The sequence below is a fragment of the Letharia lupina genome (assembly GCF_014066315.1).
Source record: "Letharia lupina isolate WasteWater1 chromosome Unknown contig_7, whole genome shotgun sequence".
Taxonomy (NCBI): Eukaryota; Fungi; Ascomycota; class Lecanoromycetes; order Lecanorales; family Parmeliaceae; genus Letharia; species Letharia lupina.
Genome location: NW_023502976.1, coordinates 1490007 through 1502791, shown reverse-complemented (window position 1 = coordinate 1502791; position 12785 = coordinate 1490007). Strand labels below are relative to the sequence as shown.

Below are 12785 nucleotides of genomic sequence, written 5' to 3'. Positions count from 1 at the left end.
CTTGCAAGGCTCGGCTACACCGTGAGACAGTTACGGCGCCATTGACCAATCGTCCATCACTTCGGATATGGAAGCGACGGGTGCTGGTGGTGCAGGGATGACGTACATGTACATGACGGAGTATGACCACTCTATCTTGCCCTTGGTGCCGAGGTGTGGTGGTGTGCACAGCAATTAGCCAAATCAGCAAATCAATCTATGGGAACCGAACCGAGCACGCGGGTTCCAGAACTCGTCGTACACCCTAGCGCCTAATTTGGACTAGGGTGTACGACGAATTCTGGAGCCCGCGTGCCGAGGTAAAAGATTAAAGTTTATTTTAGAGTAAAGAGCATGTCGGAGAATTGGTTGTCCGATGAACTAAAACTAAATTTCTACTTAGACAGCTCTTGGGTGACGCTTCCTGATCCTGAACCCTACTTTATCAACATTACTCTTCTCCCATCTTCAGGCTACTACTGGAATTGCTACTTTGCTTGCTTCAGCAGTAAGTGGCACAAGGTAGTCCTGATTGCGTAGACTTGAAACAGAAAGGAACCCAGTGTTGCAAAACACGCTCCAGCGAGAAAAGTTGGCTTGGTCTTCGGCCTGGCCTTCAATTTTCAGCTCCTTGACCATCATGGCGGTAATCTTATCAGTATCCTCAACTTCCGACTCTTCGCCAAATCCAACTTCCTCTTAAAGTACAAATGCCTTCAGAATCGTCCAGCCAGCGTCCACAAGTATTTTGCCGTCACTCGAAATGAAAGCCGTCAACGTATGTGCGAAGTCCACCAACACCCATGTCTCGAGCCACAGACTCGAGAGGCTCATGATCGATGTGTTGCTGAACCTGAGTTGACGGACGTTTCAGAGCCTCCGTATCGTAGCTTGGGTCTTTCCATGGCTCAAGAACACTTCGCGGCTGAAATAGAATGCTTTCTCTTCATTATTCTCCATGACCTGACTAAAACTCTGCCAGCGTTATTTCCTGAAGTATTGAGGTTGACACTATCAAGAGTCCAAGGCGCTGTTCATTTTGCCTGACGGTATCCGATTGATAGGCGCGAAAAATCGTGCCTAGTGCTTCAGCGAGAAAACTGAGCAACGTGGGATCTGTAGCCTTCTGAGTTGATCCGCACACCCTGATATGGCGAAGTCCGAATTCAAGTTGCAGATGCAAGCTCCTCAAGCGTGAGGCATTCGTCGCGTCAGGCTTGACCTGGGATCTAGAGTCGCATGGAAATGATCATAAGTAGTACGAGAGGTAACAATATATGCTTGCGGTTCAACCCTTGACTGTTGCTTTGTTGGAAGGAGTTCGGGCATCTCCCATTATTTGAAACCAGCAGCGCAGTGTCATCCATTCGGTCCAACTAACATCGTTGGCTGAATTTTTGGAACATGACCAGATGACTTCTCACCACTTACGATGGCAGGCTAAGTACTAAATCCAGTCGTAGCTTTGCTCGCGCCAATACTTATGCCTCCCTCGCCAAACCTTTTAGTGCTGTCGACACTTCTCGTACTTGACACGCTACCGCTCCTTTTGCCTGTGTGCTTGATGCTGTTGCCCAGTATTGAGCCACGGCTCTTGGATTGTCCCGCAGTTCTCCGATCGCTCGCGCCATCCATTGACGCCGACGTCTGCTCTGTTGAGGACGAAGAAGGCGGTGAGGCATATTTCCGACTTCGAGATGTGGTAGGAGAGAAGCGTCGTGGGGATGCTTTCGGCAAGGGCATATAGTGTCGAGCTGAACCCTTATTTGTCTCCGGATTACTGTCACTCATGTCGCCGTCATCCTCTGGGTAGCTTGAGGGTCCATTGACTGCAAGATGCCTATTCCCAGTACTCTTGTATGTAAGCTCTGGAGACTTCAAATGATCTCGACCGGCATATTCTAACAAAGCCTCGAACACATGGGGGAAAACCAATGTCTCAACTTCCTGTCCCCATAGGAAGTCAAGATGCTCGAAGTGGGGTATTTCTTTCGCGACTGTGTGCCTGGGAAGCTCTTTGAGCATGACCCTGATATCAACTAGACTATCACTGCCACCGTAAACCAGCACGATCGGCGTCTTGATGTTTCTTGTCGGAAATTTCGCCACTCTGTAATACCTGTCACTCGCTCCAAGGCTCAATGGCGCTTGGACATCATCATCAAACATCTGAAAGCTCTTGTTTCGTATTATTTGGAACCAATGTACCACGCTCTTTGTGCTTGTGAAGGAGTACAAGTGGGGGTATGCAGCGAGCTTTTGGTCGATACTGATATTCTTGCTTGACCAATCAAAGAGAAATGAGAGCGACATGTCAATGATGCGAACAAATATCGGCGGGTACAAGATAGACTGCCACATGGTTGCAGAGCTGAGTATGCTCCGGCGTCCGAAAGCTAAGAAAAGGACCTCGGGAGAAGCTCTGACCAAAGCATCGACGACTCCGTTCCGTAGACCGGCAGGTGACATGGCCGGGGCTAAAGCAATGAAGACGTCCACCTTATCATTGAGGGTAGGATGGATGGACAGCGTCGCAAAGGCCTGAGCGGTGCCCTGAGAGAAGCCAACATAAGATAGGGATGACTGCGACGTGGTTGCGAGAATATAATCGATGCTGTCTGGGATATCATGGAAGGCAAATTGGTCCATTGAAAAGTCCCAGAACTCGCTGGAAGCTGGGGAAAAGCGAACGGACTTCTTCGAGTATTTATTGCCGCGATTGTTCCCCAGCTAGGCACGTCAGTCTTGAATTACATGAACCGTAGGCTATATGAACTTACCCAGACATCATAGCCCCTCTCAACTAGCATGAAGGGCAAACATCTCTCCTTCTCGGTCAGAGATACCCATACCTCGCTGTTCATGAGCAGGCCATGATGCAAATACACAACTTTCTTCTGCAAACTGCCACGACCCGCGTTGACCCTCATGCCATCTTCACCCTGCTTCTTCAAACAGAGACGATGTACCCCAAGCAAGTATCCATCTCCTGTCTGCACGACATGCTCTTCTGCGTAGTAGCCAAATAGAGCACATAAATCCACAAAATCTGAAGCGCCCGCGACCGATCTAATTATTGATTTTGATTTTGATCTTGATTGACTGCCTTGTGCGGAGGAGAAAACATTGAAGAGATTCTTGGATCTGTTGTAGCAAAATCGAATGATTGGTTGGGCTGAAAGAAGTCAGAAAGCTGCACGAGAGAGCTCGCCTGAGGACCTTACGAAGCCCAAGTGTAATAACTCTTATCCAGCCCTCTAGGAATATCAGAATAAGAGATCCTGCAAGAGCAATGTATTCTCGCCTGCGTGACTTGGTCAGTGGCGGGTTGGGAGGGGACAGTAAAGTAGGACGTACCAGAAGAGCCTCCCGAGTACAGGAATTCTGACCATGACTGCTGCCGATGACCCAAATCCTTAGAAACGCCGAGCTTTCAGTTGTTATTGTACATGATTAGCCATTGCTGCATGTTGCTCAAGATGTTTGCATGAGTGCCGAGCATGCGCGCTACACATGCACGTCACCGGCCAATCTGGCGGCCCGGGCTCGCCAGTGACAGCCGCCTTGAACCCTGTGGAGATCATTTTATTTACTCGTAAACCACTCACTCCAAGTCTGATGGCAACCTCGGCAACCTTTCGTGTAATCACTGTAAAGTACAACGTAGATCAGGACTGTGCCTGCTCGACCGCCCACATAAATCGCAAGGAGGCTTCTCTACTCCACTTGAACCTTTCATTTTGGTACCCTCGTTTCGCTGTGTATTCAGATTTTCTCAAGCTTGGATACGATGCAAGGGTTTCTTGCCACGATGAGGGATCGAATACTGATATACAAGCGTGAAATTTATAGCTACACTCTGGCATCAAAGAATCTATATGTTGCTTTTGCGAAGCTTTGACTCTGCTCCATCATTAGTCCTTGGTGAGAATGTTATATTTACAAGGCCTACAGTGTTTAGCAAAGACGCCAGGCATATGTGAATCTGTCCCAGGAAGGTGCAATCCATCAGCTATGTCTACTCTACCAAAAGTAGAGTCTCCTCTGCCACAGTTTCCTTAGAAAGAACAATCGGACGTGGTATTCTTGTATCAAGCATTGATTCGGCTGGAGTGGACGAGGACTATCATACAATCATCCTAAACCATTACAGCATTCTTTTCAAGGATTACCGCTTGAGCGTCAACAGCTTTATCCTTATCGGATTTCCATCTCTCAGTTCTACCACTTCTCGGTCAATCTTGGGAGACGGAATCTCGACTGTTGAATGGTCCGGAGATCTTCGCCTCGTACCATGCTTGTCAATCGATGGATCCATGCAATTCTACATCGCCAGATGCATGGGAAGACGATGCATGGGAAGACCTCGAACTCGGGCACCCTGCCTCTTGGCTTACAACGAAGCCATCCAGTCCATTTTCGCTCTCGCCGCTCATCAAATCTGAATCGATACATCACATCGGTCGATTCGGATTCAGCGATAATCAGCTCCAGTATGTGCTGGTCAATTTGGTGCACGCCAGGAAAAACAATACCATCCGTGATGTCGTATTAGTTTTGAGATACAAATGGCCAAGCCAGTTCAGACTTCTTTTACAATCTGATCTGGAAACGGTGCGCTCACGCTCATACCCCAATAATGAAGCAATGCAGTAAGTCAAATCAAAGTATATGAGGATGGCAGACAATTAACGAGTCCTCGAAAGGCAGTGGTATGCCTCCCGACTCCCAGAGGTGACACAGCTTGTCAACACTTTCAAGATCGAGTTGCGCGAAGCTGAAGCTTCTGGCATACGGGCTCTAGCCAAGAGTATTGAGCTGCAGGTTGTCCTGATCATCCTTGCCAACAAGCTCTTTTCGGACCTGTCTTCTGCAGACATTGCTTTGGGGCTTACCAACCGTTATTCCCATTTAGTCCGTGGTTACCGATATGTGTGGATGTTCCCTTTTACAGAAATGCACGTGGAACTCGTCTGGAACCGCTCGCAAGTAGCCCAAACTGAGCCCTTTAAAGTGCTCGCCGAAAAGAACGGACAACAAATGAGCGTGAGGAGGTTCCTGATGGCATTTATGAGAGACGTAGTAGCTGGACGTGCAGACAAGACATTGGTGCTCGACCCTCGATCCTGCGGCAATGAGAGAAGCGCAGCTAACCTCGTGGAAGACGTTATTGGTCTATTTATGAGCTGTGTCGACAGTAAAGACATCCTCGGAGCACTGATGACTTAGCGAGTAATACATGGCCGAATAGAAAACAAATGCAGCAACGGGTATTTCAAAACAATATTTTACTCCTTTAGCATAGTGGCCTCTTGAGCATTGTCGCAGGCCTTGTCATTTTCATGTAGAGTATATGCAAGACTGTATGAATTGTGCCTCCTCCTCTCTGTCAGACACTGTTCTCCCTTGTGCGCCGGAACCCAATAATAACCATCAGACGACTTCGAACGCCCAATCCTTCTATGGGCTGCTTCATACAAAGCTCCGACCACCTTGTAGCTGCCCGCTCGTTCTGCGGCGCCCGCATTTTTGGTCCGTCCACGCCCCATCTGCTTCACTGCAATGCCTAGTCATCATAGCCCTCTGGTATCTTCCTTGGACCCGACGGTACTGCAGAACGATCGTATCAGCCAAGTCCGTCATCTTGCCGATGAGTGAGTGGGCCTATGCGCCTTCGAGCAGTCTTTGCCGTCCTTGATGGGTAGCTTACCTGGGTATGTCATCGGTATCTTTTCTCTCGGCCCATCGTTAAAGTATCTCCGGATTGGCGGCGCAATGACTAGGGACAGTGGCCCGCCGGTTCCAATGACGAAGGAGTAGAAGATCGCTGGTCTCTCGTGTGATGCCCATCGCATGTAGCGGAAGGGCTGCTGGAAGAACTGTGGGTAGGACATGTTGCAGGAGGAGACTCTGTCGATGTGATGGGGATACTTCGCTCGGGTCAGAGCGCTGAAAGGCTTGATCTGGCCCTCAAAGGGTGGGCAACTGAGGTGGGAATTTGTTCGCAATGGATCGAGGCTTGGGGACAAAAGCCGTGGGAGACCAACGCGGCCACGAAGTTACCTTGTACAGTTTCGTGAAGGTAACCCTAACCCTAAGGCTTTCGGTCGTCGGACATTGCATGTCCCAGTAGATTCTCCTCGGCTCTCGGTCCAACTTCGGTCTTGGCATCCGTTGCGGCGAGTCTGGAGGGGGGAGTCAAATCTTGCGCGACGTTAGCCAAAAATTCAAAAAAATGTCGTTTCCTGCAGTCTCCCGGAGCCTGCCCTTGACGACCTGATACTGAAGAAAGAGAGCAATTACTCATGCTATTAGCATTTTGATCTTCCGGGTAAGGAGCACACACACCCATGCCACTGATAATCCTGCGACATTGAAAGAGATGTGTGGCATCCTAGCTATGCTCCATGCGGAGCCAGAAGGAAATGCTTGTGCGGCAGAACTTCAGTGAGCCGACAAATTTCCTCTCAAGACCTCGGCAGCACTCATACCTAGCAGCGAGGCTCTGTACTATTTGCAGCATCGGGGCCAAGACGCTTGTGGTACCACATACTTCCAATATTGAACGAACGAATAATAAGAGACATGACAGGCATTTCTACTTGTGCTACGGGAGGAAGGATCTTTCAGTGCAAAGGTACATCTTCCTTGAAAGACTTCTTCTTTCGGGGCCTCTATTGGAAGCTGTTAGACATCTCTTTGACGCCTTTGCCCCTGAGACTGAACCATAAGCCCCTTGCTTGCTCGAAAGAGCAGTGCTGACGAGAGAAATTATCGTACAGGAAACGGCCTAGCCTCGAAAGTGTACGTCTTTTTCGAGTCTCTACTTCCCTTCTATGGTTATATTGGGAGTCGTGAGACATGTTCTGGCAGCCTTGACTCCCGGAATCTGGCTTATGACTTGGTTTCTCTTCTGAAAGCCGCTATGCTGATGAGCGGAATAAATGTGTAGATTTCGCGATGGAGCACGAGTACAAGATCTCCCGGGGTACATGGGTGAGTGCGCCTTCGGCCACGTAAAGTTGAAAGCTGAAGATAACGCAGGCCTCGGACACCTTCGCTACCCCACTGCAGGCACGTCAGCCAACGCTGAAGCACAACCTTTCTTTGTGAACTCTCCTGTAAGTCTTTTCCGAGATTCTACTTGCTTTCTGAGATCAGTTGGGATATGCCTTGGGAGTCTCTGCTTCCAACACCTGGCTTGTGACTCGCTTTCCTTTCTCGATCGAAGAGGCTATGCTGATGAGCGAACAAGTATGGCATTAGCGCCGCTCATAATGGCAACCTCATCAACGCACCTGAGTTGAGAGACTTCCTCGACCGAGAAGCACATCGGCATGTGAGTCATATCCGAAAGATTCTTGACATTTCCGTACTCTTCGCATAAGGGGAACCGATCCTAGCAGAGAAAAAGATGCTAAACTTCGATTTTGGTAAAGATTAATACCGAGTCTGACTCGTACGTCTTTTCCGACTTTCTACTTGCCTTTGGAGGTCCTATGGTGACTCGCGAGACATGTCTGGAGAGTCCCTGCTACCGAGATCTGGCTTGCGGCTCCCTCTCCTTTCTCAGAAGGGCAATGCTGACGAGCGAATGCACGTAGGGAATTACTGCTCAATGTATTCGCGTCAGAATTAAATACCACTGGTAAGGCGAGGATCAATTGGTAAGCCTGCCCGAAAAATTTATCTGTTTCCGTGCCTCTGGGGAACACAATGTCCAGAGCAAACACCATATAAAGATTTTTAGGATGGAGAGTAAAAACATCTTTAAGTTGGAAACGCTATAATAGAGTAATACTGACTTCTGTCTGCTAGTGATGATATATTCGCCGCACTGTACGTCTTTCCTCCGGAAATCCCCATCCTACAACGTTCTCTCCTCATTTGAGGAGCACGCATGGACCCTAGCCTTTGAGCCTCCGAGAAATATCTCTGCACCCTTATTTGCAGGAGCGAAGCTGACGAAGCCAATTATTGCAGTGGGCGCATGTATGGTACGTCTTCCTCTTTCAGGCTTTCTTGAGACTCACTTGTCTTGAATGTTATGGCTGCGAAGCAACTCACACCTATTGAGGAATCACGCTGACACACAACCAGAACGTTTGGAAGGAGGGTTTGCATGCACTGCCATGCTTGCTGGTCTGTCGTTCATCGGGACAATGAGCGCGACTAACAAGAGCTAGGCTTCGGTATTATTGGCTTTCGCGACAGTTATGGCATCAGACCTCTTGGTACGTAGGACCTGGTCTGAACACTATCACTTCTGCCAATCGATATCACATATAATTGCTGACTCGGTGACATGTAGTGCTTGGCTCGAGACTGGCTTCCTCGGGACAAGGGAGAGATTACATGCTTTCTTCAGAGTCCGTAGCGCTTCAACAACTGGGATACCTCAAATCGAACATTCAGGACATAAAGCCAGGCCAAGCCGTCATAATACAGAAAGGAGCAGAGCCAGTCTTTGCCTCCGTTCAAACTCAGAAAAGATATTGCCCGGACATCTGTGAGCTTACTCTCCCAAAACATTCCTCGTCTTTTTAGCATCTTTGGATTGTTTGGAAGAGCTTGCTCTAACCTGCTCAGTTGAATTCTGCTATTTTGCTAGGCCTGACAGCGTTATTGATGCTATGAGCGTCCATCAGAGTCGAGAAAACATGGGATATAAGCTCGCCCATCGAATCGCGAAGGTCTTGTCTCCGTCACAGCTGGAAGAGATTGATGTAGTCATGCCTATCCCGGACACAAGTAACACCACAGCACCTTGTGTGGCCGCACGTCTCAACAAACCGTATCGCCAAGGCTTCGTCAAGAATCGCTACGTTTTTCGAACATTTATCATGGGTGGCCAGAAAGCAAGGCAAAAGGGTGTCAGGAGGAAGATGAACGCCATGGAGCAGCAGTTTGTGGGGAAGAATGTGCTACTAGTCGACGACAGCATTGTGAGGGGTACTACGTCGCGAGAGATTGTACTTATGGCAAAGGAGGCTGGAGCAAAGAAGGTCTTTTTCGCCTCTGCTGCACCCCGTATCCGCCACCCTCACATATACGGCATAGATCTGTCGTCGCCTTCTGAACTGATAGCGCACAAGAGGACCGTGGATGAAATTGCTACACATATCGGAGCAGAGAAAGTCATTTTCCAAGAGCTCGATGATCTTATCGATGCATGCCGTCAAGCTGCACCTTCCGATCACACCGCCAGGGAGACCCAGGACTTCGAGGTCGGCGTTTTCAACGGCCAGTATGTAACGCCTGTCCCAGACGGCTACTTTGCTCATCTCGAGCGCGTAAGAGGTGAGACCAAGAAGATCAAGATGATAGAAAACGCCCGTGGCGCAGTCGCTAATGGCTCAGCCGACCCTGAAGAGATAAAGATGGCTACAAATGGAGCAGAGGTGAAGGATGATGGTAGTGTCGTTGCTTCGGGGCCTTTACATGCTGGTAACATGCCTGTTGTCAATGGCAATCATTCACCCCTGCCGAACGGGAAGCGGAAACGAACATTAGAAGAACACGAGAAGCCGAAGCGAACGATGGACATTTCAATGCATAACCAAGATGACTTTGAAGTGGAGGATTGAAGATTCTGTCTACTCATGACTTGCCGGGGTTGAATATTCGAAGAGAAAATACTCACAGATAATGGATGGATATAGCAGGGCCATCGCCCCCATTTCAGGGACTAGTCATAGAACACTTAGGAGACTGGCACGAACTCTGACTCCGGGCAGCAATATGCAACATGCAATCCTCACCCATGTCTGCCGCATCTACAACCGTCGATACACCACTATTATGCCGTCTCTTTCTTATGGTAAAACACCCATGGTGATCGCTGGGCTGGAGTGCACGGTCGTCCTGCTACTGGTATATCTCAACAGAAGTGCTGCAGATATCCTGTTTCTATACTAGTGTCTGTCAATCTGACTCCTCGAGCTCTGTGGCTGAAAGTTCTGTTCTTCTGCCTGTGTTGTTTCTTGTACCACTCTAGAGCTGCTTCTGCCAATTCGATGTTGACAGCGCAAAGCAGGGATGAATGGGCATGGTATCCGGTTTCTTCCAAGGTCCCAGTGCACGTTCGGCTTATGGTCGTGCTTGGTGGCTTTGCGCACATAGTTTTATTGTCAATAGTCTAATGCATAAGTTTACTACATAGAAAATGTCTCGCTCCTGCACGTGAAAGAACCACTGGCCCACAATGTCTTCACCGATACTCAGCCTCTACTGGAAGACTATGATATCCGGATAACGAACATTATAGGATATATCGACTAGCGACCATGAAAGAGCCTCCTCGGTGAGTTGGAAGACGATGCATGAAGCAAAGATCTGGATTGTTCGTAGGAAGACTCTTGTTGCTCCCAATCATAACCTTCCTTTGCATCTCTTGAGGTGATCCAAAAGGTTTGCGGCGGAGCTGTGAGACTGGCCACAATGTGGGCAGGGTCTGGCCCTTCTTGAAGGATCCACCAGTTCTGAATGGGTGTTGCGACCAGTGCATCTCTTACCTTGGCCAATCACACTCGCCGGCCTCAAAAGTCTCACAAGGCATGCCCTCTTCATCACAAAAGCTTACATTTTCCCTCGCAGAATCTCCCGTGACGGGCCAGATCGCCCCCAACAACCCAAGAACAACGGGAGCAACGTTACTCATCGGTCGGGAAGATGCCCGAACAAAACAATCCATCCGCTTTGCAGTTCGAACAATCAGCATCCTTGAGGTTTGCGTTGCATGCTCTGCCGTGTGCCTGACATGCCTGGCACTTTCCGAGACATTTGTCACAATGTGACAAGAAGTAAGCACGAACTATAGACCTGTCGCACCGTGGACACGGAATGAGCTTCTCCTCTTGATCAGCAGGCCACGTGCACTTCACTTTCGCAGCCCTGCAATCCACGCAGACAACCCGAGCGGATGTATCCAAGGCAAAGGAATACCTTGCCCCACGCAACTTTTGCATTTTCCTGGGCATTCCCTTGAATGACCACAAATATATTTTCGATGTACTTCACTTCCGCATCGGGGGCAGAGAACACTGAACTGCGGAGTATCCTTCTGCTCGTCAACAGGCGTTATGGGACCACTGCAATCGGGGTTTGCCTCTTTACAATGGGTGCATTTCCGAATTGCCCCTTGATGGTTTGCCAATTCGATGCAGGCGATGCCAAGGTTATTGCATCGCTCACACTTGGTTCGGCAGCTTCGTAGATGATCCGTCAGAAGAGCCAGTGAGGAAAATCCGAGGCCACATCGGTGACATTCGAGGCTACTTTCTGAAGACTTCACGGGCGTCGTCTTTGACCGCTTCTGTCTGTTCTGCTGCTGTGGCTCGTCTGTTGATTTCCGCTTTAATGGGGTTTCTAGCTGCTGGTTTTCTTGCCGGCGTCGCTCGCCTTGCTTTCGCTGCAGGTCGTCCTCGCTAGATGGGGACGTGTGTAAACCAAAGGTCTTCCGAAATACGCTGCCCGACAATTTGTTTCCGTCCCAATCTAATAGCCGGAAAGGCATGGTGTCACTCGCGGTCAGGTTCTTCTTCAAGCGCAACAGCTCTTGGGGATCGGCACCGTCTAAGGTCGCCTCCAACTTTTGCAATTGATCGATTGCTGCTTGAATATTCTCCCAATGAAAGTCCTGGATCTCTACCCGATGATTCGAAAGCTCCGATGAAGACGCATTTGTTGATGAGGGATGGTTTGCTGCGGTGAAAGTTCCGTATCCGGCGAAACAGCGGCACCGTAAACCCAGTCTTTCTTGAGCCTTTCCAGAAATTGCCACTGGGCCCATTCAGCCTCAGGAATACCGCGAGCAACTCGTTCCAGGACTGATACTGCTGTGATCTTGAAGGGTCGTGTCATCGAATCACGACTCCAGCACTCAGGAGGAACGACGAGCGATTTTTCTAAGGCGACGTCTTTCTTGATTTGGACCATAAGCCTGTCTACCAACTCGTCTATGACTTTTGGCGGTCTTAAGAGCCTTGGCTTCGTCTTAATGATCCTATGATTGTTCTTTGTCTCGGCTATTGCATGCCCTCCCTTTGAAAGATAGGCGTGTATGTTTGCGTGAACGATGGCCATGGTTTTTTTTGTAAATCTTAAGCGGGTGCCTTACTCCAGAACGTTGGCGTACCAGTGTTGGTGGTATCGAAGCTGAAGCTCGATTAGACTTATGACTGTGAACAAAGAGGAAGGATGGAAGTTCTTACTTGCAAGTTGGTCCCAATTGGACTGATACAACATCATCTTATTGCGCTGATTGCTCCGTACGAAAATCTGCTGACACTTCCTTTTGTAGGGATACGTTGACCATGCGCTTCCGCTGCGTTTTTGGCGATGTTTACAATTCCAGCCCAGTCGAGGCCGCCACGCTCAAGTTCATACAGACCATTTATTGGACCTTTCACCAAGCTTCTAGCCTTGGCTTGCTGTATGATTGCGTACCACCTTTACAAATCTGGATGGCTCTTGGGGCTGATCTTGCTTTTGTACACGTGTGTACATATCCTGTAATGTCTCCCAGCATTCGAGATGATGGACACCACTTTCCGATAGAAGTTTATCGCAAATTACGTCGCTCAGAGTAGCTTCATTCGTTCCCAGCCACTCTTTGCGCAATAGGGTCTCCAGAACGCGCAGGCAGACTCATCTAGCAGATGCTTGATTGGTCGGGGGAATTGCAGCATTGGCAGCACTTTGTTTGCCCCGTGCCGTTGGGGATCTGGCAGTTTCCGAGGCCGTAGATGGCTGAACAGTAAGTGGGATGACAAGGCAGGATACTCTGCATCTCCACTGATTGGGAA

The 12785-nt window shown here is 49.2% G+C and overlaps 5 protein-coding genes across 5 annotated transcripts; 2 read left to right on the top strand and 3 right to left on the bottom strand.

Moving 5' to 3' along the window:
* Positions 1-1419: 1419 nt before the first annotated feature.
* Positions 1420-3371, bottom strand: HO133_009728 (uncharacterized protein; the record flags this gene model as incomplete). Its single annotated transcript, XM_037300588.1, has 4 exons — positions 1420-2709; positions 2760-3154; positions 3204-3283; positions 3337-3371. The coding sequence occupies 4 exons, from the start codon at positions 3369-3371 to the stop codon at positions 1420-1422; spliced, it is 1800 nt and encodes a 599-aa protein (XP_037154436.1).
* A 1247-nt stretch (positions 3372-4618) lies between these two features.
* On the top strand, positions 4619-5208 carry HO133_009727 (uncharacterized protein; the record flags this gene model as incomplete). Its single annotated transcript, XM_037300587.1, has 2 exons — positions 4619-4631; positions 4712-5208. 2 exons carry the CDS (start codon positions 4619-4621, stop codon positions 5206-5208), a joined length of 510 nt encoding a protein of 169 aa, XP_037154435.1.
* A 337-nt stretch (positions 5209-5545) lies between these two features.
* HO133_009726 (uncharacterized protein) lies at positions 5546-5873 on the bottom strand (the record flags this gene model as incomplete). Its single annotated transcript, XM_037300586.1, has 2 exons — positions 5546-5589; positions 5690-5873. 2 exons carry the CDS (start codon positions 5871-5873, stop codon positions 5546-5548), a joined length of 228 nt encoding a protein of 75 aa, XP_037154434.1.
* A 691-nt stretch (positions 5874-6564) lies between these two features.
* HO133_009725 (uncharacterized protein) lies at positions 6565-9566 on the top strand (the record flags this gene model as incomplete). Its single annotated transcript, XM_037300585.1, has 13 exons — positions 6565-6616; positions 6762-6783; positions 6932-6975; positions 7024-7100; positions 7235-7318; positions 7419-7438; positions 7584-7646; positions 7798-7818; positions 7963-7976; positions 8080-8121; positions 8166-8213; positions 8291-8488; positions 8569-9566. The coding sequence occupies 13 exons, from the start codon at positions 6565-6567 to the stop codon at positions 9564-9566; spliced, it is 1683 nt and encodes a 560-aa protein (XP_037154433.1).
* A 1492-nt stretch (positions 9567-11058) lies between these two features.
* HO133_009724 (uncharacterized protein) lies at positions 11059-12063 on the bottom strand (the record flags this gene model as incomplete). Its single annotated transcript, XM_037300584.1, has 3 exons — positions 11059-11186; positions 11257-11625; positions 11658-12063. The coding sequence occupies 3 exons, from the start codon at positions 12061-12063 to the stop codon at positions 11059-11061; spliced, it is 903 nt and encodes a 300-aa protein (XP_037154432.1).
* Positions 12064-12785: the final 722 nt, after the last annotated feature.